Source organism: Dunckerocampus dactyliophorus, chromosome 14 (genome assembly GCF_027744805.1).
Source record: "Dunckerocampus dactyliophorus isolate RoL2022-P2 chromosome 14, RoL_Ddac_1.1, whole genome shotgun sequence".
Lineage (NCBI taxonomy): Eukaryota > Metazoa > Chordata > Actinopteri > Syngnathiformes > Syngnathidae > Dunckerocampus > Dunckerocampus dactyliophorus.
In genome coordinates this window covers 11,298,329-11,324,225 of record NC_072832.1, presented here as the reverse complement: position 1 = coordinate 11,324,225, position 25,897 = coordinate 11,298,329, and the positions used below count along the sequence as shown (strand labels likewise).

At 41.9% G+C, this 25,897-nt stretch overlaps 1 protein-coding gene across 2 annotated transcripts in view; it reads right to left on the bottom strand.

Moving 5' to 3' along the window:
* Positions 1–23,277, bottom strand: part of sptlc3 (serine palmitoyltransferase, long chain base subunit 3) — a 32,326-nt gene extending 9,049 nt beyond the window's left edge. Inside the window, exons 1-10 of one of the 2 annotated variants that reach the window (XM_054798976.1) lie at positions 23,113–23,275; positions 19,383–19,571; positions 19,109–19,297; positions 17,064–17,218; positions 14,547–14,695; positions 9,553–9,677; positions 8,525–8,618; positions 5,074–5,179; positions 3,615–3,834; positions 888–1,014 (exon numbers count right to left, since the gene is read on the bottom strand). In XM_054798976.1, coding sequence (XP_054654951.1) covers positions 888–1,014; positions 3,615–3,834; positions 5,074–5,179; positions 8,525–8,618; positions 9,553–9,677; positions 14,547–14,695; positions 17,064–17,218; positions 19,109–19,297; positions 19,383–19,571; positions 23,113–23,223 — 1,465 coding nt within the window. In that variant the 5' untranslated portion in view covers positions 23,224–23,275. Of the gene's footprint in view, positions 1–887; positions 1,015–3,614; positions 3,835–5,073; positions 5,180–8,524; positions 8,619–9,552; positions 9,678–14,546; positions 14,696–17,063; positions 17,219–19,108; positions 19,298–19,382; positions 19,572–23,112 lie in introns of both variants that reach the window. The other variant, XM_054798977.1, reaches the window with a different exon arrangement.
* Between the last annotated feature and the right edge of the window lie 2,620 nt (positions 23,278–25,897).

The window sequence follows — 25,897 nt, the reverse complement described above, 5'->3', positions numbered from 1 at the left end:
CCAGCTCCAGAAATCATAAGAAGTGGTCAGGGGGTGTGGATGTTCTCTTTGTCCGAGTTTCTCCATGTTTCCGACCTCTTGCCACCAGTTTGCTTTCAAGTGTGAAATTCAACATTGAAGGGAAAACGGAGGGCGGTGGAGGAAGACGGACGCGGAGCAGGATGAAACTAATGCGGCGCAGGCGCGCAGACAAATTAACACGTCTTCTGTTGGGACACACTGGAGTCATTGTTTTTGCTCTAGGACAGGTCTCATTGGACTACGTGAGATGCACAGCATGTTTGGTTCACAGCCAGACACTCTAACTAGACTGAATATTTTATAGTCTCGTCCGTCGTATTGAGCAGAACTCCAGCTGCACTGTCACTGACCTGAAGAATTCTGGTGACCTTTCTTCTGGGTGTTATTATTCAGAGGCTTGAATTTGGTTGTGTTCTACCTGTGTGAGCCTAGTTCTACTAGCACGCCCTTTATCAACTACTCAAGAAGGTACGGGGGTGGTTCTTTGGTGGTACTGCAACTAATGACTACTTCCCTGCCCTCATGTCTGATACCATTAAAGCAGAAACTATTCAGAGGTCCATGGTTCCTTAAAACACACATGAAAATGATTTCCTCTATGTGAGGGTCACGTGTGCTCGGGTACTGCACGCCCTCCAACCACCCCCTCTTTCTACCACTACAGACCCCTGTAATTGTTACCACATTTTCAAACTGAGCAGCTGTTTGTCTTCCCCTGCGGGTCTGGACTTACTCCTAATGCTAACATTGGTACAATCCTCTGGATTCAGATTGCTTTTGTTTCCATAAAAATTATACGCAGGTGTAAAGGTTTACATGACAGGCAGATAGTATTTGTACTGTACGGGTACTGAGTTGGTACTTACCCTCTCGGTTTCCATCATGCCCTGTGATGCACTTTATGGCCCGTATGATCTGCTCAGCGACAGGAGGAGACATGCCCGAGGTGTACATGGCACTGTGGGACCGACTACGCAGGTACTCTACCAGCTCCTGCAATGGAAGTTCAGATGCCATGTAGATCACTGAGAGTGATTGTCAACATGAAATATTCACTAAAGTAGGGATGTCCAGCTGATATTGGCATGAAAATGAGATATCGGATCATATCGGTATTGATAGCGATATCAGCTGAGCGATGATGTGCTTGCTAGCTCAGTATGGCCGCAGTTATTTGGAGTTATTTCCAAGTTTCACCTTCTGGTTGTAAATATGCTACATATGTAACGTTTTGCGGTGGCCTAGCGGTTAGCATGTTGGCTACACAGTCAGGAGATTGGAAAGATCTAGGTTTGAATCTCCGTTGGGCATCTCTGTGTGGAGTTTACATGTTCTCCTGTGCGTGCGTGGGTTTTCTCCGAGTACTCCGGTATCCTCCCACATTCCAAAAACATGATTTTTAATCTAAATTATGAATGTGAGAGTGAATGTTTGTTTGTCTATATGTGCCCTGTGATTGGCTGGCAACCAGTCCAGGGTGCACCTCGCCTCTTGCACGAAGTCAGCTGGGATAGGCTCCAGCATATCCGTGACCCTAGTGAGGAAAAACGGCAGAGAAGATGGATGGATGGACGTCGCGCGAAACAGGAAACCACATAAAAATGAAGGAAAATCGAAACTACACTCCATCCTGTCATGTGGAACATGATATAAAGCACTGGTTATTCAAGGGGGGAGTCAGGCGTCTTCCTTCAAAACGTCAAAACAAGCTGCTGCGTATATCACTATTGGTTGATACTGGTATCGGTAGATAATATCGGTAATAAAGCCTAGTTAATGAGATAATTGAAGAAATGCACTTCTCAACTAGATAGAGCCCATGTTCAGCTCTCTGTCAACATGATGCTCTGGAACCTTTCCTGCTCTGTGCTCACAAGAGCCGAAGCACTAATTTATGGTAGAACTGATGCTCAAATGACCCAGAGCGGGCGCTGTCATGCTCATTATTCCTACATGTCAGCAGGAGATAACTCGTGCTGCTGGTTGTGAAGATGTAAGGAGCAGGATTGCTAGAAATCTATCTGATTCTGCGTCTTTGGAGTGTGTCAGTGTGTGTTAAGTGCTTTGAGGTCGGAGCAGACTCTGAGCAGCCATGGAATGTTCGGTGGGCCAGCGGTTGGGGGGCGATGACACGTCGCGAGAGATGCTGTCTGGCCACCACTTCCACTCTCGCCATCTGTCCCCACTGGGCGGCGGCTGCGGCTTTCTCGCGCACATGCGAGGGGAAGGGATTTAAGGGGAAATGCTCAAACGCAGGATCCTGAATCAACGTGACAGCTGTTTTCGTTTTAAGACGTGGGATTTGCACCACAGGATTTTGGTGTGACCAAGACCACCAGAAGGGCCAACACGTCCAAGGAAGAACATCCCTGGTGACGTCTAGGGTGTGGAGTGACAGCCTAAGAGAGTTTCCCTCGGCCGCAGACACAAACATAATTACTAACGTTGCACTGCACGTCCAAAACAAGCACAACTCATGAATTCGAGGTTTAAATAGAAGTAAAAATAATTTTAATAATTGTCTTTTATGTTTTCTACTCTTATTAAAAGCTACAAAATGACTCTTTTCCAGAACCCATGTGCAGATAGAATTTTGGGGCTCTCACCAAAACAACAAATACCTCACATCTAGCGTCTCTCTCTTATCTCGCCTGCTTCTTCCTGGGCTTTACTACAGCCAGCTGTCAAACCAGGCACAGTGTTGGTACTTCAAACATGATCATGCTTGTTAAAGGCTGTGCTGTTAAATCTGGAGCACAGTTCCGACGGCTGCCACAAGAAGGGGCTGGCCATCTGCCAGCTGTACCTTCTTATTATGGCTGAGCCAACATACAGCAAGCACAGGAAGGGTTACGCTCTCAATAACTAATTCAAACAACATGGCGACTTCCTCTACAGCTTTCTAATCAAGTGCCACAAAACCGGTGCGGTTATGTACTAAAGTGTACTTTTTAATGGAGTAAAAGGAATCAGAAAAGCCTGAGAAACATTTGTTGGACGTCTGTGAGCTTTGAGAGAGCTGTGCAGTGACGGATCGTGTATGGTTAATCTTAAATATCCGGACAGGCGGACGGGATATTTAAAATAACCCGTTTTGTTTTGGGGAAGGTTGGTGATAAAGTAGAAATGACTGCATGTATTGCAAGGTAATTTAATGTTTACATAAATAGCTGCATAATACAATGATGATGCATTTCGTTGAGGGTTTATTTATTCAGTAGACAAGTGCTACATATTTACTTTAAATGAAGATTTGAGTAAATTACACTTAATTCCTGATCCGATTTGACATCTATTCACCTTTTAGGTTATATTTTCATGCTTTGTGTAGTATGTTTGTGCAGCTTCTCTCATCTTAGTGTCACCTATAAATCGGTCTTTTCACTCCTGCTGTGTCAGACAACCATTCACCATGACTGAACCCACACTGGAAGTCAGGTGAGTCAATTGGTTCGGGAAAGGGTTAATTTCTCAAAGCTTCAGGTGCATATGAAACTACCTACTGGCCAGGTGTATACCGTAAATTCCGGTGAGTGATCCGCACCAGTGTATAAGCTGCAACTGACACATAAAACCCAAAGATGGACACAAACCTTTTTGCCTGCAATATAGCCTCCAGCAGCCCCAAAGCTCTTGGTGAAGGTGCCCATCATCACGTCCACATCGTCTGGGTTCGCACCAAAAAGCTCTGTCACTCCCCTTCCTGTCGCCCCCACAGCCCCAATGCTGTGGGCCTCATCCAGGTACAGACACACCTTATATTTCTTCTTCAGAGCGATCAGCTCAGGCAGTCGCACCACCGAGCCCTCCATGCTGCCAACAAAGGATGGCATTCATGAAGAATACTTGTAATGCAATAATCATTTGGACATTTGAATGGGAGGAAAGCAGTCCAATGCACACATACGTTGGCTAATAAGACTCATGTCATTAAGGGGTTCTGAAAAGAGTCGTGATGAATTGAAGGAGCTGGGAGTTTAGCCTAATCAACCTGTGCGGCTCCATTTAGCCTTGATTTTGAGCTAATGAGCAGATGGAGTCAGTGAGACACACAGTTCTTTTCTGCTCTTTACTGAAATTGACACACACAAGTACACACAAACACTTTTAGTTCAGACCAGCTGGAAGCCTTGACCTACCAAGATACACCAACTGACACCTGATACTAACAGACAATTGTACAGTGTAAGTGTGTGTGGTATACAATGTTCCCTCGTTAACCGCGGGGGATAGGTTCCCAAAAATAGCCCGCAATAAGTGAAATCCGCGAAGTAGCCAACTTTATTTGTTTACAGTTATCAAATATGTTTTAAGGCTGTAAAAGCCCTCACAATACACTTTATCTACTTTTCTCAGACAGGCAATAACATTTTATCACATTTTAAACACTCCGAAAGTTCAAATGTCGTTCAGTCTACTAGACTGGACACAATAAGTTATCAAGTGACTCACCATATTCACTGCTCTGACCGCGTTTCGTCCTGGCGCCGTTCGGCTGTAGCGTTTTTGTATACTTGTTACAACACATTGCTCCTGCCATTGTCCTCCTCCTCGTCCGACTCCTTGAACCCAAGATTCATTTAGTCGGTTTAGCTTCTTCTTCTATTGTTTATCGGCGGTTAGCAAGCAGCTCATGCAGCTTGCTAGCGACAGCGCGAAGGAGATTGATTGACAATGGTCTACGGTCAATCAGGACGCAGAACACAATGGGCGGGTTCTCCCTTAGCCAATAAGGACTGCTGTGGCTCTATATATGGCCGGCTATTGTCTGCGGTAGGCTCCTAATTGCTACACACACAGACTAGGTGGAGCTGCACACGTCTTCAACACGAGTATACAACACCCTCTACTGGTAGCAGCAGTAAATACAAGAACAGGCATACAACAGAGCACCGATATATGGCTGTAATACGCCACAAGGACGCAGAACTCAATGCGCGTTCATATGCTGTTCAAAAAATATTCAAAATTGCACTTAAAAAAACTGCGAAACAGCGACTTCACGAAAGGTGAACCGCGATGTAGCGAGGGAACACAGTAATAGCAGCTGACCTATAGATGCCTTCCACCATAATCAGGATTTTCCTCCAAGGTCTGTGAGTCCGAGGCTGTCCTGAGGAGATTGACTCTCTTAACTCCTGCTCTAAATGGTCCATATCTAGACACACACACACAGATATTACAATGATTATTAATATTCTGCAACTTTACATGCATACAATGATGACCTTCTAGACCGGGGGTGTCCCAAGTGTGGCTTAGGGGCCATGTGAGTCATTTTAAGAATATAATTTAACAGGAAAAATGGAACAACAGCAAAAATGGAAATATCTGCAGTCATACTACAACAGAAAAAAAGAAGAAAAAATGGGAAAAAGTCGTAATTTTTTGAGAATAACCATGTAATATTATGAAGAAAAATAAGGTAGTTTTAGTAGCATAAAACTGAAATATTAAAGACAAAAAAGAGCCACACTATAATGAGAAACAGACAAAACAAAATTAAGTTGTAATTTTTGGAAAATTAGGTTGGGGAAAAAGTTAGAATATGATGACAATAAAGTCAAAATATTATGGGGGAAAAGTCATACCATTACAAGAAGAAAATGTATGAACTTTTAAGAAAAAAATTGAAATATTTGGACATTTTTTTAAAAAAGTGGGGGCCGAAACAAGATGCTTTTTCAAGACATTTATTATACCTACATGTGTTGACTTACAAAATGTCAAATTGGCGTTTGCATGCTTTAATTATCCACTATGTGGCCCAAGGTGGAAAACGTTTGGACTTGATTGCTTGATCTTATACACCACTTGCATATGTAGTTGATATTGGTGTTTGCATTGGATTGATAACTCTGACTAATATGGTCTTTTGGGATCAGTATGGACGTTCATTTGAAAAGCGAATAAATCAATTCCGTGAAGGGCTTTGGTGAACATGCCAGTGTCATTTATTCCCGTCCACCAGCAGATGGCAGCATTCAACTGCTGTCGTGATCAGGTGGCACTGTGGACCCTCTCATCAGCCTCATCCCCAGCCTTAACAACCTGTCACAGACCAATAACAGGCTTACATGCGAGGTACAAAATGCTTTTCAGATCAAATTTCTTCCTGAAAGCTTAGCAGTGCAGAATAATTCTACTCTTCCACCAATGTCGTCACACAGAGGGAAGCAGTGAGACTTGACGTGGAGAAAGATTATTTCCTTAGTGAGGCACTGATCGGAGATAAGCCACGACCTCATGTGTCACACTGGCTGAGTATTCTTCAAGGCATGGCATCCATAAAATGATCTTATCATCTCTGACTGAGTCTCAGTGTGATAAAAATGATACAAGAATCTTAATCATAAAGCATCAAATAGGAACGCAAGTAAGTAGCACATTATTTGCAAACACACGTCTGCAGCAATGTTAGCCTGCACAAACCAGTTTATCTACTTTTTTGTACGAGGCACTTAAACCCACCAACACAAGAAATATCATTCAGGGTGAATTATTCATCAATCTGGGGTGTGGCTTAGTGGATTGGTGTAGCCCACTTTGTAAATATTGGTCTTGCTCTAATAAGAGAGTGCATGAGCAGTGAGTGCAGGAGATACAGAGACAGTGAGAGGTCATCTGCTCAGGTGCCTGAGGGCTCTTTGCCCCGTGGGAACTGCTTCGGAAGACCCATAACTGACTTGGCTTGTACCTGTCAGGATGCATTTAGTGTTAGTGGACTGTCTCATTTGTCCTGTCTATTGAAAGGGCAGGCGACCTTCCTAATGTAAGCACGGGAAATGATACATCATTCATGTTTAAGGAATCGTTTACGGCGTTTATTGAAATAACACACGCGCCGCTCTGACAATCTAATAGCAGGGTGAATTGCAAAAAGATGACATTTTCTTTTAATTACCGTGAATACACGTTCGGTGTTTCTGCTGATGGATAAACACTCCCGTGACTGTGAAGTGAACCCGGTTTATTAAAGCTTTTACAATTGCCGATCCAAACATGGAATGTTAAGTAGGTCTTTCCTGAGGCGCATCCTACGCTACAGAGAAAGTAATGTTTTCCTCACAGCGCAAATAGCTTGGAATTAATATATGATAATGAACAGACTAAAGGGGGTTCGTACACCTTTTCCCAAGGTCAAGTTCAAGCTGTTTTTAAGCACTAAATCGAAATCAATTTTCAAGCTTTTCCCGCAGCCGCCAGATTTGATAAATGCGATAAACACAATAAAGTAGTAGTGATTGTATGCAATTAACAAGCTGAAAGATAATGAACCCAAAATATACAGTACAAATTGATGGCACCTATTTGTTATGATCATGTTTTTACAGGATGATGATTACAACTTGTGCGGTTCAGTCACATTTGTTCCTCTAGTATTTATCTATCTTCAATGATTCTGTTTTACATGTCTTATTTGATCACGGTTTATATACAGTACGAGGTGTCCAAACTTTTTCCAGCGAGGGCTGCATATGGAAAAGTCAACGGACGCTAGGGCCCTTTTGACATTTTTTTATTTTGTAAAAAGGCTAAAAAGAAGGCGTTTTGTACGTGTTCGAAGTCAGCTTTGCGTTACAGGTGACAAAGCACATTATTATTAATTGTCCGATTCTTAATCACATGACCGCTTCACGCGACAGCATGGCTGTAATGCTAGCGACAACCCAGGGATGCAGAGACGAGACCCGATGCAGGTAAAAATGCATACATTTAATTAAGGCTGCAGAGCGGCACCAGGGATCCAGCAGCCGACAGACTTACAGCCGCTTACAATGCACAATACACCGAGGAACAAAGAAGCACCCGGCTGAACTAAATAGAATAAAACAAATCAGCGCCAGATGCGTGAAGGCAGGAAAGTAAAGGTGGATGGAAGCAGAATGGAACAAAACAGGAAGTACACACAAAATAAGACCCTAGAAACGGAACTAATGAATAAAACGGGAAACGAATCAAACTGTCACTCAAGCAGGGCGTGACATAAGCTGCGGGCCACACTTTGGACACCCCTGATTCATAGTGTCTTTATTTTGACTCCTATTTGCATCTTGATATATGTTGGGGGTGGGGGTGGGGGGGTTAACACGTTCTTTTCTTTTCACACGGAACATAATGTAAACGACAAAATATAAGCAAGTGAAATGATGCAAATGTCAGCATGTAAAAAATATGGTGTGAATTAAATATTGATGAATTAGCAATATACATGGAGAAGGGGGCAGGGTAAAATAAGCTCTGCCCCTTTTAGACATGTTGAATTGTGAAAAGCAACCACGTGATGTTCCTTAATGCAACATGTTCAGCATGTATGAAACAAACAAACCACGCCATACCATAGCAAAGAATACAGCAATTAAAAATGTTACGCCGATTAAAGCATTTATGAGTTCCAAGCACTTTCCACAGCCTGAAAGGCAGTGATGATACACACAAATATGGTTTTGGCAAATCCCTCACACATGCTTTATCTCGAATGATCATAGCTGTTGTGACCTACTGTTATGTTTGAACACCCTGACGGTCGCTCCAGACAATCTTGCCCCTAAGATGAGAGAGGTGTGGTTGAGCTCATCGCTCAGGATTAAGCAACCCTAGAAAAGAAGAAAAGCAACTTGAAATACTCTCGACCAAAATGAATTGCTCACGGGATCAAAACGGTTGCTAGTTGTAGTGTTAAGCAGCAACGAAAGATGGGCGGCAGTGGGGCCTGTTCCGCACTTTTGCGGAACTCAGCGTTTGCCACGTCTTCTTGTGTGCAATGTGTGCAAGTAGATTTCCAAAAGGCTTTATGCAACCAAGGATGTTTTCAAGATATGTCATTGGAAAGTGTTGTGGTCAATTCAACGTATCCGCAACATATTTAACATCCAAGTTGGAAGCATTTGGCTTCAAACCTTCAAATTCATGTTTCTAGAGGATGTGCTGACATCTCAGTGGTCTGGTCCCTTGTCCACCAGCTGTCAGTCTAATGTAAGGCCTGCGTGGGTACTGCCTGTCCCTGTAGGTCAGAGTTGGCAGCGTGGGTTGACCCTCACTGCCCCTGCAGGGTTACAGTGGGGGCGGCAACCTCTTGAGCTGCATAAATGGCCGCACTTTCATCAGCTCAACAGTCCCCTTCCTCCTGTCCAGTCCAATCACGGATATCCATGCTGCGTGTTGCCCCTGGTAACCCATGACTGTCTGTATGAGCTTGACTGGTGCGCCAGCAGGCAAGTGTATGGCTAATAATACCCTTGAGAGACGCTCTTAACAAAAACATACCCCTCTTTGTCACCGTATCTGAAGGCAGCCATGTATACCCAGAGACTAAACCTCCTGGCTACTGTAATGTTTAATTATGATTATTTTAATTAATGGGGTGAGTCGGGATTTGTTCAGAGCTGAGTTAAGTTCTCTGGTATCCATTAATTTAGGCCATATGCAAGAGACAAGCAAAAGCTGGGCTAATTACGTTAATATCTCCTTTGTTACAAGAAGCGGCAATAAAGCAGCCATATTTCCTTCGCTGCGCTGTGTGGCATTTACCTTGCCGACAAGTGCGGGTATGTTCATTGAGTTGGTGGCAAAACCCATCCCAAACACCATGGAGGACTCCACTCGGAGGAAACGAGCCACTAGCTGCTCCAGCTCTACGTGAATGTCCAGGGTACCTAGATGACGGAAATGAAACAACACTTCCAGAATATGACAACAAGCGCAATACAGGATGTGGAATATCTGTAATTGGTGAAACGTTTCTCAGGCTCCTCGATAATTCACAAAACGGTGCTGCAATTTGCCATTAAAACCACAACACGGTGATCTAGCTCTATCTTGTGTTGTGTGCCAAGTCACATTGATTCATACGTTTCGTCAATTTGGCTGAACGCCTGATAGCAACTTTTTTCATCAGACAGCAGTATGCTGTCTCCGTAATCCGATGTGTTCTTCATGATCCAAACTATGCTAAGGGCAGATGATTAGGTTGAGCTCTAGAAGCAGATCTCATCAGATGCATGTGTATCTAATGAAGTGTCCTGCATGCTATTGTATGTAGAGATGCTCCATATTGGCTTTCTTACCCATCTCTGATATACCCATATTGTCCAGCGCTTCATTTCCGATACCGATATCAACAGATACCGGTACCAGCTTTTCCCTAAAACTAATGTCAGGTCACATCTTGTGTAATGAAGGAACGCATTGTGCTTCTTTTACTGGATGCATTTCACACAGAAACACTGTTTGTGCAAAATATGACAAATACTGCAATATGCAATAGGGATGTCCCGATCCACATTTTTTGGCTTCTGACCCGATTCGATTTTTTTTTATATAGTCTTGCCGACCCGATCCGGTACAGATCTTTTTTTTTAATAATAAGCTTTTGTTGCAAACATTAATTTGTGGAATTGAATATGGTTAAGGGCCGCATGGTGATCTAGTGGTTAGCATGTTGGCCTGGATTCGATTCTCCCTTGGGCATTTCTGTGTGGAGTTTGCATGTTCTCCCCGTGGTTTTCTCCGGGTACTCCGGTTTCCTCACACATTCCAAAAATATGCATGTTAGGTTAATTGGAGACTCTTAAATTGTCTCTAAATTGAGTCAAAATGGTTGTTTGTCTATATGTGCCCTGCGATTGGCTGGCGACCAGTCCAGGGTGTACCCCGCCTGTCGCCCGAAGTCAGCTGGGATAGGCTCCGGCATTCCCCCGCGACCCTAATGCAGAGAAGCGGCATAGAAGATGGATGGATGAATATGGTTATGAAAATAGCTCTTCAAAGCCTTAAAAATAATGCAACCAAAGTATTGCTGACTCCACTTTTTTATTACACAGCATGACCAACAATATTGTTTGGCTTTTATAACAAACCTCTGTGAGCCAGGTCCCTAAGATCCAATAAAAGATCAATAAAAGCTCAAATTGGAAAAAAAATTGCATATTTACAATCCAAAACCGAAACTTGGAAATATTTCCAGACTGCAAACATACTAAGCTAGCAAGCTGGTTGCTGTGTCAAGTATGTCATCAGTGGTTAGTTCTTGTCCCAATCACAATAGCACACAAGGAGACCACTGCACTTAGCAAAGTACACTGAATAGCCGCAAAGTGTTTTTATAGGGTTTTTACTTCCTTCTTGTATTGTAAGCATGTGACCGAAATTATCTTTCAAGCTTTTACAATGAGACAGAGAAACAGAAGTCCCACCCTAGAAAAGTTAATGATTCGTACTCCCAACCATGTCATAAAAGAAGCACCTTTATACATAAGGCTTCTTTGACACGTCAATAAATGTCCTCTGTGCGTATACTGACAGAGCTCTTTGTGGTAAACCATTCATCTAAATGCATGCATCATTATCTAGGACCTCTTTGTTAATCATTGAAGGACGTTGGATGCCCTCAAGGTGTTTGTTGTCTCTATTTATAAAATAAATGTATGATTATTAACAAATTGCTCTTACGCTCTTTTATTGCTCTTATAGCAATTCCTCTCAGAGCATTGAATTATAATGTGTTTTTTTTAAAGAGGGACTCACACATGTCTGTTTTGAATGGCATGTGTGGTGATTACAAGAGAACATTAGGCTTGCTAAGAGATGCAAAATATATGTAAACCCCTTGTGTTGTTTGGTCACTGCTTGCTGACAGTCATTTACAAAGTGAAAAGCAACAACTAAAACCTGTCTAGACTAATGAATCTTATCTTATAAATCACATGCTTTTCCATATGTGGAGCACGCAATGTCACGTACAGTCAGCCACCATTACCTGATCTGGTTTGCTCATGTGAAGCCAGCACAGCACTGCTATTTGTCCTTATATTATTTTAACACGGTGGGTCAACATTTCACGAGATTCACGAGACGAGACGATACTCGAGATTGGATGTACGAGAGCGAGACGAGAGCAGACTTAATTACTTTTAAGAAAAGCACATTGAAAAAAAATACAAAAAGAGATGACACTATATTGCAATCTACTAATTTAATTTCTACAACGTTCCACTCTTCTGCACTCTGAGTGTATGTGACCGGCCCCGCCTCCACCCACCGAGACAAAGAGACTGTATGACTGACAAAAGGGCTAACTCCGTTCATGCCATTGTCCTATGGAACAAACGCGCCAAGGTGCTGAACCCAATGCACAGAGTGAACTCTCTTCCTGCCTGTTTGGAGGCGGGAGATGAGGAAAACAGACACGCATGCACATGGCAATGTATTAAGGCGAGCAGAGGTATAGAGTTCATTTTCACATATCGTGTGATTAATGATTTAATTTATTATCGTTCCAGGCCTACTCCCGATGAGAAAGTCTTGTTACATTTTAATCTGGCGCCTAGTCAAACTCAATCTGAATTTTGAAAAAAAGTCTCTAAAGCAGAGCCCATCTTTTGAGCCACGGGTTTGATTCCCTGCTTGCCTGCCGGATTCGATAAGATTCCAAAAAAATGGAAAAATCAAATAAAATTCCAATAAAATATCCAAAACAAAAAAATCAAAAAGCCATCCATTTATCCATTTTCGATACCGCTTGTCCTCATTAGGGTCAAAGGTGAGCTGAAGCCTATTCCAGCTGACTTTGGTTCAAAATCTTTACTGATAATCAAGAGATTGAGAAAAGTGCGGCCAATACTGAGCACGTACTATATTCATTACCTGTGTGCTGCACTACACCTAGTTCTCGGCATCTCTGGTGTTTATGGACCAAAATGACGTTTTTTATGAATTTATGGGAGTATCTATACAGGGTGCATCAAAAAAAAGTGGACTCTCCAAAAAGTAGCCACTAAAGTTCCAATTGAATATTTTCATGAAATGTCTTTACGGTATGGACGTCATCCTTCGGTCCCTAATTGCATGCTTGACACAGGCCCGTTTTTCGATGGGCAAAAAAAAAAATCCTCAAAAAATGAAAGGGTTCAAATTTAAGGAAAAGTCAAACTGATACAAAATGAGATTTTTTTGTTCTTCTATGCGGCAATAGCCAGATTAACCCTTTGTTTCACGCTATTTGCGCCGATGTAATGGGGGTACGTTTTTGTCAACTTAGTCCTCAACATGACCTCCATTTCTCTGGATGCACAGTTGCGCTCTCCTCCGCATGTCCTGCACTGCTCGCCTGATCATTCCCCTGTCCCTCCAGAGGAGCTTAGCTTCAGCTCTGATTCGCTGTTCAGTGTCGTCGAGATCATGTGGTGGTATCACATACACTTTTGATTTGAGATGGCCCCACAGAAGAAAGTCCAGCGGTGTCAAATCTGGTGACCCCGGGGGCAGTTCAAAGCAATAACAAAGCTCTGTCAGCCGATCAGTTACAGTTCTCCTCCGGTGTGTTGGAGCACCATCTGGGGCCCACCAAGCAGGTGCCAACCGACCTTTTCCTTAAAGATGAAAACGCGGCATTCCTCTCAGAGTACGAACGACACGTTCATTTAACATTCGGAGATAGTCGTCACCGTTGATGTTGTTGCGGAAAAAGTACGCTCCAACAATGAAACCATTTCCGACAAGATCAGTTTTGTCGGAATAATCTAGGTATCGCAGCGTAGAAGAACAAATTTTCATTTTTTCAATTTTGCCCACCGAAAAACGGGCCTGTGTTCAGTCATGCATGTATTATGCAATAAATTTTGGTATGGACCGAAGGATGATGTCCATACCAACATATGCAAATAGACAAATATCTTGAAAATATTAAATTGTAACTTTAGAGGCTACTTTTTGGAGAGTCTACTTTTTTTTCATACACCCTGTATAACCAAGCAACAATACAACACAGCAGTAATGTCACGTCACCTCAGACGTGTCAAAAAGTAAACACTTCTGACACAGCGAGATTGAAATTAAATACTTTTCTCAGACTTTCCTAAAATGCAACCTGTTTGGTGAGTTCCTGCACCTTGTTTACATTTCAGCAGCAGTCTGATGGTTAGGCTTCAGATTTCATCACAGCAGCCACGGGGACACAAGAGCGCGGGCTCTCAAAAAAAGCTAGACAGACTTTCAGAGGATAACACGCCATTCAAAATTAATCTGAAGCCCTGTATGCTTCGCTTTGATCCGGGCTGCTCTAACACTTCTCCTCACATGTGCTCTTTTTGCATCCCGCCTCATGTCCAGGGTGTTTCATAATGTTATAAGATGTAATTTCCCAACCGCACTGGATGAGCATATAATGATCTCAGCTTGTGCCCTCGCAGTACATAATTTAACAAAGGGTGAATAATTCATACAACATTGCAGCTACTGAAAGATAATTAAACTTGCAGACAGTATAAATCACCAGAAAGATCATAAATGACGGCGTATGTGATGAGGGAAATGGAGTTTCATTTCTAGTTTGCAACTCTGCCTATTCGTGTTCTGTCAGTGTTGTAAAGCGGATGCACATTTAAGACTTTTGAGGCAGTGTGAGACCAAGTGAAAGAGACACCAGCATATGGATTAATGGCCTTGCTGGAACCAGCTCAACAGGACAAAAGGCTCTCTCGGAATTTATTGTTTCTGTTACACGACAGCACTGACCAAATGCTTACCTGCTTCCTGACGCGTGCTACACACGCCAACCCCATACTGGCGTGTTTTGTCTGCCACCGTTTCAAGGTAATCAGCGTTGTTCTCTGCAAACCCAAGGTAGTTGTAAGAGCCCATGTTGATGACATTGTGTATTGTCCTGCCAGTTAATCTGCAAGCAATTAAACATATCGTGGAGCCATTAGAGTTTCCCTCATACTGAGCCATTACATTCACTGTATTAAAAGCAAATAAACATCTAATTAAAAAAGAATTTCAAATTCTAAACTCATTACATCAGCTGTGATTTATTCATGAGATGTCCAATAATAGATGTTTATTAAAGGAAAACCCTATCTACTCAACCAGAACATAAATCAAATAACTTTACATCTCACTTGGGAGAGAAATTTGTACATAATACTAAAAGCACAACTCCACAGTGACTCAACAATATTACATGGTGAAGCTATACAAAGGCATACAAAGTTAAATCAGGTCACAAGTGAACATCCTCCTCGTGTGTTGACTTTGAATTATATTAGAGACTACACATCTTTCACTTCACCCCAGCTAAATCCATCATCTTCTTGCACATTCACACTTTAATAGAAAAGCTGACTGCCCTGTTTCTACTCTTATTTACATTAAACCCCTTTAAACCTGTAATCCGTGATTACCACGACTCTGTGGTTTGTAATGTCACATCCCCTCCTCATGTCTATATTTCTGCCCATCTTATATTTTTGGACCCATTTGAACATAAACTGGAGGGGCAAAAGTATTGGGATACCTAGGCGTCACTCCTACAGTGATAGAAAATGTGAGCAACGAATTGTTGTCGACAATCACCATGTATCCCAAGGGGGATCTGAATTTTGTAATGTCTTACGTTCCAACACGCAGGCGGTTAAACACACAATTAAAGTGTCACCGATCAACCTAATTGGGACACTGGCGAATTACAGTTTCATCCACATACAAAATGTCACTACTTCATTCAAATTGGGGACACCATTTTTGGTTTTAAGTAGTGATGTGCGGATCAATACAGAAATACCGATACTTCCAATACCAGCTCATCATGCTCTAACATCGATTCTCAAATCAAAATATCGATACTTTGGATAGCTTCAGTCATTTCAGGTAAAGTTTGTCTGAAATGTTTGTCAGTTGAAAGGATGACCGATCGTTAACGGGGCCATGTGTGAATTGTGAATAAAATCTTTTCATTCTTAGAGTAGTTCTTAAAAATGTATCATTTCTTTCTTCCTTTTTTAAATTTTTTTATTTTCCCCTGTCCTGTCCAGCCTTTAAGACTGTATCATTTATTTCAGTGATTTTATGACTTTACGTATTTTTTTTTTTAATTGTTTGAAATACAATTTTCACATATTTTATATGATTCTGTCCTGTTTTTCTGTCGTTGTATACTAGCTCACACCGCCACCTCAGTGTACTTCAGGGTTTAAAATACATCATGAAATTAATTTTTAAATTATTAATTTATTTAAATTATTAATTTACTTAAATGACACAATAGGTGAATTTGTACAAAGCATCGGATCGGTATCGGTTATACCAGTCTGAATTTTACTCGGTATCGAATCGATAACAAAATCAGTGGTAGCGCACATCACTAGTTTTAAGACTTGTTATAGAAAAAACTCTGCTGTGTTTGTGAGAATTTTTGCCCATTTATCAGGAAGTCAGAGGACACTGATGTTGGATAAAAAAGGTCCTGAGTTATTTCACAACAAACTAAATTCAATTCTATCACCCTGTGCCGATAATGCATGTTAATGAGGCAATTTAGCCACGACCCGCAGAATGATAGAGCGACAAGCTGCAACAACGCGCAACAGGCTGCAATGCGTCAACAATGCAATAAGTAAACATGGCTGAAAGCAAACGGGGAGCAGGTGAAAAAGACTAGTGCAACACTGTGGTTCGGATTTAAGGCATCAGAAGAATACTTTACTGGGAGTGTGTGGGGCAACGATTCCAGCAAAAAGCGGTAATACCGTAATTGTTTTACCACCTCAAAACACAGTGCAAAATGTCAATTCTTGCATTTTTTCAACTGGTCGAAAAATGTTTATCTCAAGTGTACAGTATATTGTTACCGCAAGAGACTGCAGTGTATCGCAATATGGATTTTCACGATTTTTGTTTTCATATTGATTGTAGCTGATGTCCATGCCCAGTTTCCCCAGTCTCGGCAATGGGGAATAACGAAAGCTTCAATTGGTTCCATTTTACAGTAATGGGAGACAAACATTTACTTGCTGGGTTTAAATAAACTCCAAGATGAAGACGACTGTTTGCTGATACAACAAGCAAACAGCCCCTAATTGGAAAAAAAGATAACTTTCTTGTTTAAGGGACTGAACAAAAACATAGTTCCTTATAGTTTGTCTTTTCCCTAAAGTCCATTCTGAACTCTCCAGAGAGAAAAACATTTGTAAAGCCATCAGACAGCTCGTATGGGAATGTAAATTGACAGATTGACAGGGCTAGTTTGTCAGAACTGTCAGTACCTGAATGTCCAGTTGTAGTCATCAGAAACTCTCTCCATCAGGTCCAAGACAGGTCCTGGCATGCTGCATATGGGTCGGTTCCAGTTGTCTCGTACTCTCATGTACAGGTTTCGAGTGTAAAAGTTCTCAAAGTCTTGGTAAAGTGGAACAAAATCCTGCAAGCGGAGACAATTACAGTACACTAAATTAATGTCACTGAGCCTTTGCCGTCTCCCATTATCATCTCTGAGCGTCTGATTCAGTGAAGCTGCTGCCAGTATATCGGTTATTTTATTTCATCAACCCCTCTATACACGTGGCTTTTTGAATACAATTGAACCTGAGTTTAGATTCCACAGTGTGTAATATACAGTGAGTTATACAGAATAATATATCACGAGTGCTGCAACCAATTCTTTACTGCAGCATACCTTTTCGAGTGACAATACCACAGAAATGGGTATGCTGTAGAGTCGTCAATGCACAATCTTTGTATCAGTATAGATTCGCTATCCACTGTAAATGTGTCAACATACAGCCATCAACAGAAGTGAGTAGCAATAGACGTACGGCTGCAACTAACAATTATTTGTCGATTAATCTGAAGCTTATGGTTTTGATTAATCGAGTAATCAGTTATCGGCGATCGGTTAGGTCCTTTTTGGAGACTCTAAATTGTCCATAGGTATGAATGTGAGTGTGAATGGTTGTTTGTCTATATGTGCCCTGCGATTGGCTGGCGAACAGTCCAGGGTGTACCCTGCCTTTCGCCCGAAGTCAGCTGGGATAGTCTCTAGCACACCCCCCGCAACCCTAGTGAGGACAAGCGGCATAGAAGATGGATGGATGGATGGACGGTTAGGTCCTACACAGACCAAGTCAATATGAACCAATCACAAATATTTAGTGGTTTGGTCCGCAACATATCATAAAAGTCATTGGTTCATCGATCAATTGTTGTGGCTCTAAATAGCAGTGTGTCTTTCCTACAAAACAAGGATGGTGGTGGTAGTGTCATGATCTGGTTCTGCACGAGTGCTGGCACGGGGGAACTGCGGTTCATTGAAACATGAACGTGAACAGAACCACCCCTTTATCAGGGGGAATGGACTGCATCAACGACTGTGTGCCTACAAATGGTGTTTACTTCATGGCCGCGTGGCGGTGGTCTAGTGGTTAGCATGTTGGCCAACACAGAACAGTCTGGAGATTGGGAAGACCTGGTTTCGATTCTCCCTTGGGCATTTCTGTGTGGAGTTTGCATGCTCTTCCCGTGCATGCGTGGGTTTTCTCCGGGTACTCCGGTTTCCTCCCACATTCCAAAAACATGCATGTTAGGTTAACTGGCGACTAAAGAGGAGAGGAGAAGCGACATAGAAAACGGATGGATGGTGTTTACTTCAGTACAAAGTAAACACATCGGCTTCCCTACTGCATTTTCGGTAAAAAAACATTTTGAAGTCCACTTGCTGTTAACGGTGCAATTTTTATTTTTATTTTTTTTTAAAGAATTGATAGTACCACGTTTGTTTAAATAGGAGTCATCTTCTACTGCTGTGGAGGAAGTGCTGCATGAACGAGCACTTCTCTAGTTAGACTGACTTGTTTACATTATTTGGGTGTTTGGCAGACCAAATGAAACGTCTTGGTGGCTCGCGGGCTGGCTATTCAGGACCCGTCCTATATACTATGTTACAGTATATGCTGTATAGCAACGCAACTCTGTGGCAATGAAACTGCAGTGGAATGGCAGTGCTCACTCCTCGTCTAACATCTGACGCATAGAAACAAAGTGGGATCTTGAATCCTCAGAGATGTAATTAGGTTGTCAACAGATTCTCCCAGTGGTGTGTCGTCTCACCCTTGGCAACATCTATGTAAAGAAGTACATGCATGAAGAAGGAGACGGAGCTAAAGAGCAAACATTTAAGATAATTGGGGCAAAACACAATGTGTTCACACCCAAGGCACGCACACACCTCGGTGCCAACTGTGCTTGTGTGTGTGTCTCTGCAGGATGTGCCTATGCTGGTAATACACTGATGACTGAACTGACTGCAACGTACCTTCTGTTCCTCTCGTTCTTGGGCGAGATTGCGCTTCTCTAAGCCCACGGCTCTGAGGAAGTCTCTGAAGTAGCCAAAGAGAGTGACGATGCCAAAACCCAGGTATGTCATGACAGCCACGTGCATGGGCGCCTTTTCAAAGGCTTCCTGTCTGTGACGCCCAAAATCTCCTGGTCCCCGGACATGTTTCTATAAAACAAGAGACCAACATGCGCAGTCATGTATTGTCATTTGCACTTGATGGGTTAACACCGATTGAGTGAATGTTCACTACCGTCTGTTGTTCTTTCTCCTGGGTGTATTTGTTCTTCCCTAAGCCGCCTGTTCTGAGGATGTCTCTCAGGTAGCCAAACAGGATGACGATACATGAGCAAAGATATAACAGGACAGCCACGAGCATGGGCACATGTTTCGAGGACTCCAGCCTGTGCTGCCTTGAGGTGATAATCGGCTCCAGGCCGTTCTATACAACAAGAGACAGCATGTGGGGCTTGATTTTCCAACAAGTGGTCGCATTCTGCCAGTTAGTCTGCTTCAACAGAACAATGCTAAATGCAATGATAAGAAACCATCAGTACTATTTTTATACTACAACACTGTGACCTAAATTTGCAGGAATGTTTCATTATATCGTAAACAAACAAAGCATCATACTCACAGTTGTTACAATGATGACTCAGCTTTTGTCAGTGACACACAGTGTGACTCAAGTTAGCTATCTCTTTCTACAGTTTACAACATTTAGCTTGAGACTTTTTCAACTGTCCTTACTGCCATTTTTTTTTTTATTTTACAGTCTGACCTTTCATAACTTCAAGGCAATCAAGGCTTGTGAATTGTTACAACAAAGGAAGATGTTAGTGAAAACAATATTGCGCGAACAAGGGTGTAAACAAACCCTAAAACTGACAGTATTATGTCTATTAAAATGTCGAAAAGGGAGTAGATACAGAAGTAAATAATTCAGAAGTAAATAATAAATATTTTTCAAGGTGCCCTGCGATTGGCTGGCCACCAGTCCAGGCTGTACCCCGCCTCTGGCCCAAAGTCAGCTGGGATAGGCTCCAGCGTACCCCTGCAACAACCCTAATTAGGATAAGCAGCATAGAAAATGGATGGATGGATTTTTCAAGGTAAATTCACCTGTCAAACTTGTTTACCTTGAGCGATGCAACAGCAGGTAAGTAGTTTCCTGTTATTAGCATTGTTTAAATTGTCAGTCTAACAGATTGACACATTACAGGCCTTGCTGATATCTTGTAAATCCTGCATATAAAATTCAAACTTTGGTTATTACTTTATTTCTAATATCTGGCTGTTCACCGCCTCATTACGGCTTTTCTTATTTGTGAATGACACCCACCATGAAAAAATAACCCCAGAACTGACAATACAATACTTTACATTTATCAATATTCTATTCTATTTACCAAAGTCAGGTGAAGTGGACACATTTTTATGTGACTAGAAATATTCTTCAAGGTTATGTTTGTCGAAGATAATGTGGATAGCTTGAGCGATGCTAACGTCCCCGTCACACCAAGCACGAATCAGCACGACTCAAGCAGAACCAGCCGGAATGAAAAAGTTTCAAAATCTAAAGTCACATTCAGGAGAGGATTTGAAATTCGTAAGCTTGGCTCCTTTTTTCTTTGGTGGCATGATGTGATGTGCCGGCAGCCGGTGGCAGAGCTTGGCTCCTTTTTTCCTTGGCGGCATGGCATGATGTGAATTGGCGACGCGTCAATGGTGAGTGACGTTTACGCGGGCTTCTTGGGTTTCCACCTTGCAAGTTTTTAGCTTGCTCAAAACATTCTGGCCGGCCACAAGAATGGGCCCTAATATTTGGAATACACTCAGAGTGCACTTCAAATATCCAGAAATAAACTACAAACGTTCATTCCAACAGCATTCTGACTGACACTAAAGCCCGTTTATGACCACCAAACTTGATAAAAATCTATCATCTCCCTCACTCCTCACTGAAATGGTCAATTTTCCATGTTTTTATGACATCATGAAGGAAAAAGCTTCTTCCTCATGGACACGATATGACCTCCGACCGACTCCTAGCTTAACGGCTTTGTCACAAAAAAAGCAGGCTTCACTATACGCCTTAAAATAAAGCCGGGATCTCTGCCAAAAATCGGTCAGCCAGCTACAGACGTGGCAGCTGTCAGTTTTATCATTTACTTTTTCATCAGCAAATATGCTAACCTAGCAAGATGTTGCTGTTAAAATGGGATTGCAGTGTTAGCACTGTAGCTCACGTAGCTATGCTAGTGTTGCTAACATCTGTGTCCTCCCCCACTCCTTAATGTTACATTATTTGATGTTGTATTCTATTAAATTGGACAAGTGCAGCGTTACAAGTAGTGTAGTGTATATATGAATGTGTATGTGCATGTAGTAGTATGTATTGTATTGTATTATTGTTATGGCTGTCAAAAAATAATGTGTTAACAGCAACAACTAATTTATTGAATTAACTACATTAATTACATTTTTCAAGTAATTAACATATGCGCATTATGGCAAGCCACGCATCTCTGCTGACGGCGGATAGGGGCAAGTGTAGCGAGTCCCTCAGACTCGTTATAACTTTCTGACGTGAACACAAAAAGTAGTGCACAACAGCACTTCTTGGACCCACACTCTGTTGGAGACAGGCGTGGACAAACAGCTCATTAGCATTAAAGCTACAGGCACACAAAACTTTGTATTGCCAGAAGGGCTTCCAAGAAGCTCTTTTAAACTGTCTAAATTCCAGCATCAATACTACAATTCAGGCAACACACTTCAAATACACAATCAAATATCGCGAGATGTCCGAGAATTCAAAATGGTTGTAAAGCCGGATAATATATGGGACCTTTAATTAGTCATGATTGAATCACAGTTTTTAAACATCACTCTTCTAATAAAATTTCGCCTCTGATTGCAAATGTTACTACATAGTAATAATGTAGACTTTCATAGCTGAAATTAGTAAAATTACCATGTAATAGTAGTACAGTGAGTGTTTATAACCTGTAAGGAAGAAGAATCCATGCGTATAATAAGGCATTATCATCATAAACCAAAGGCATGATCAATCACACATCATGTATTACCAAAGATCTTCTGTCAGTTTTAATCCACTAGTACTAGTATCTTTACTAGTACTAGTCTCTCTTTAATCTACTAGTACACATCTTTATCCTTTCCTCTTACTAATAAAAAGTGGTAAACTGGCACCTGTTGAACACGGGAAGTGTAGGCGCGCTATTAGTAATTGCTGTGATATGACTATGGAGTTGGATTAAATAAGAGCTGCTTCTTCCTACTCCTTTTTGGACATGTTGAATTTTCTAAGTGTAACATGCAATCTGCTTTACTGCATGTTTGAAATCAACTAAACCATTGCATTTACCACTTTGCGTGCTAATCTCATCATAAATTCTATGAGCTAACTTTTAAAGCAATTCAGTGTAGATATGATAGAACTGCTTTGTACCTATCTGTGGTCATATGATGTGATACCCTCAAAAAGGAAATGTGTGATGACAAACCACATCCACATGAAATACAAATAGCAGAAGCAGGCCGGTAAGTGGTAGAAAATCAGTTGAACCGAACATGACAACTGCTTCCTCATTTCCGTAGCCTGAAGGCAAAGAAAACCTGCTTTGTTTTGGGCGGGGTCGCTGCCTATAGTTTTAGTGTTTTATTGCTGTTTACTTGTCGTTTTTTAAAGCAAATACAACTGCAGTGAAGCACAATGGCTAGGTTAAGATTTGCATGCATGCAGGTAGGCGACAAGTCACGGCGGAAACTGTTGACACGGACACAACTACTCTCTTGAGTACATGAAAATAAGCCACTACATTAATCAAAGATTTGTGCTTACGTCATAGAGAGAGGGGAGCCGTGTCGGGTAAAGCTACAAACTAGCAGGGATCATGACTTTGCTGTGCTCCAATACACTTTCGTGTGTGTGTGCGCGTTCAATTTGGCGTCTATACCTGTGTGGTGTTTTCATAGTTGTGCGCCTCTTTGCATTTCAGTCCGTTCTGGTCCGGATGGGTTAAAGTTTCCATGAGGAGTCGGTCGTGCCATACTCTCCCTTGCACCATGATGACTCTCACTGTCGGCTGTCAAGTTGGAGCAGGTAACAAGGTGACTTCCTCTTTGTGCCGCGTCAGGGTCATCCCTCCCATCATTTCTTATTGGCCTTCAACATTGGGCAAGTGCACGATGTCTTACCATTGACTGATGTGAATCTCTCCTTGGTGTGCGCTTCACTTACATACTACTTACATGTTTAAATCGTCATTTTATTTAATGAAGATCTTTTTGACGTTTACGCTTTTTTTTGGACACACACACACACACACACACACACACAGCCAACCGTCCCAACTGTAGATACGAAGGGCGGGCGGATCGATACAGATAATGATATGTCGATACCAATGTAGTATCATTATCGGGTAGATACTAGTGTGATAAAATCGATTTTTTTCAATTCTCTTTAGTGTTTATTTTCACAAATATCTGTGTTTTGTTGTGTTGCTCATTTTGCTATATTGTTGATATCGTCATATTATTTACAAGTTCTGGTGGTGTAATGGTGCATGCTGCAGCCTTTCATGCAGATAACACTCCATGCGGTTGCTCAGAGCTACAACCAGTGTGCAGGCGGCACAGGATCAGAAAGGCTCTGACCATCCATCCATCCATTTTCTATACCGCTTCTTCCTTATTAGGGTCGCGGGGGCATGCTGGAGCCTATCCCAGCTGACTTTGGGCGACAGGCGGGGTACACCCTGGACTGGTCGCCAGCCAATCGCAGGGCACATATAGACAAACAACCATTCACACTCACATTCATACCTCATGACACCTCACATTAACCTCACCTGCATGTTTTTGGAATGTGGGAGGAAGCCGGAGAAAAACCCACACACACGGGGAGAACATGCAAACTCCACAAAGAAATGCCCAGGGGAGAATCGAATCCAGGTCTTCCCGATCTCCAGGCTTTTACTGTGTTGGCCAACGTGCTAACCACTAGACCACCGTGCGGCCCAGGCTCTGACCAGTTCAGTTAAATTTATACGCGCACGGTTTATATTTTCAGTAACTTGTGGCAGTTGGAGCTTTGGAGGGCGGGCTATTTTGGGAACCTATGACTCGCGATAAATGAGGGAACACTGTATAGGGAGAAAAGTTAGGACAATTCTGGCTGACGGGGCCTCAAAAATAGGTAAGCATTAAAAAATAAGGCGGTGGGGGCAATATCATTTTAAAATAAATAAAAAATACAATTCTAAAAATAATTTAAAACAATATTATGGGGCCCAGAATTCCTGGCGGTACCCCTGGTTTACATACAAATGACACCTAATAATAGATTTTGTTCATATTGTGTCTAAACAAAGTCTTGTTTGTAAACATACACAAAAACAATGCTGTATATTAAAGTGCTAATGACACAAAAACACATGTTAATCTTGTTATTTTTGTTGGGGTTTTTTTGGTGTCATGAGCACTTTAAAGAACAACGTGACTTCAACCTGACTTTCATTTAATACAATCTTGATAGTGAATTATGTAGCATACGTTTTGGATATGCATGAACTGTTTACAGCGGTAGTAATAAAAGTAGCCATTTAAAATTGTAACATGCAGCATTAGCAATAGTATCGGTCTTTGAACTATGAACTAAATATGCAGTTCAGAGTCTCATGCTGAGAGTAGATATTAATGAAATGAGGTCCGAAAGTAAAGTCATACGAAATTTTGATGAAATTAGGCTGTTCGGTTTTATAGCTAAGTTGTCATGTGCTGCCCATCCAACTTGTGTGACATTGATCTGGCAGGCACACAAACATTCCAGTCATTTGTAGTCATTGGCACTCATCTCTTCTGTTGATGATTTGTTGAAATGTCACAACTCACATATGCACACACATACACTGCGGTTGGCACAGGTCAAATGAATGCTGTCTTGTTAACTAGCTTCTGTGTTCCAACTGTTGCCAGTTTGTTGCAGATTTGTCCTTTGGGGCCCACACAGAGAGATTGTGAGGGAAAGGTCAGTGCCGACTCGGTGCTCATGTGCACACGAAATAATAAAATTGCATTATTCCTGTAAGTGTAATTTAAATGTAGACACTGATGGGTATCTGTACTGACAAGTCTGAATCACAGTAAACTGTGCATGCTAAATATGACAAGAAGAATGCGACACTGTGAGGGAAAACTAATCTTACTGTCAGATATATGTGACTGACAATATCTGCTAGAATCCTGTTCTTAATTATGACTCGCATTTGATGACACCACGCTGCGGTTTGCAGCATGAGACATTTTACAGCCTGTCCGACATCCTTTCTCTCTATCATTGGGACTCATTTAGCAACGGAGGTACAAGACATTCCTTTCCCACGTTCAAATTCAAATTTGAGAGAAAAACTGAAAATAACACAGTGTGTACAATGAAGAGCTGGGTGGCATCAGGTGGCAGCATTTTATCCAGTTTGAGTGAAAAGAGGGTCTTTTTAAAACATAATTCAGGGATAAATACATAGGGCTGCACGGTGGCCTAGTGGTTAGCATGTTGGCCACACAGTCAGGAGATTGGGAAGATACTCTGGCATGTTAGGTTAATTGGAGACTCTAAATTGTCCATAGGTATGAATGTGACTGTGAATGGCTGTTTGTCTATATGTGCCCTGCGATTGGCTGGCAACCAGTCCAGGGTGTACCTCGCCTCTCGCCAGAACTCAGCTGGGATAGGCTCCA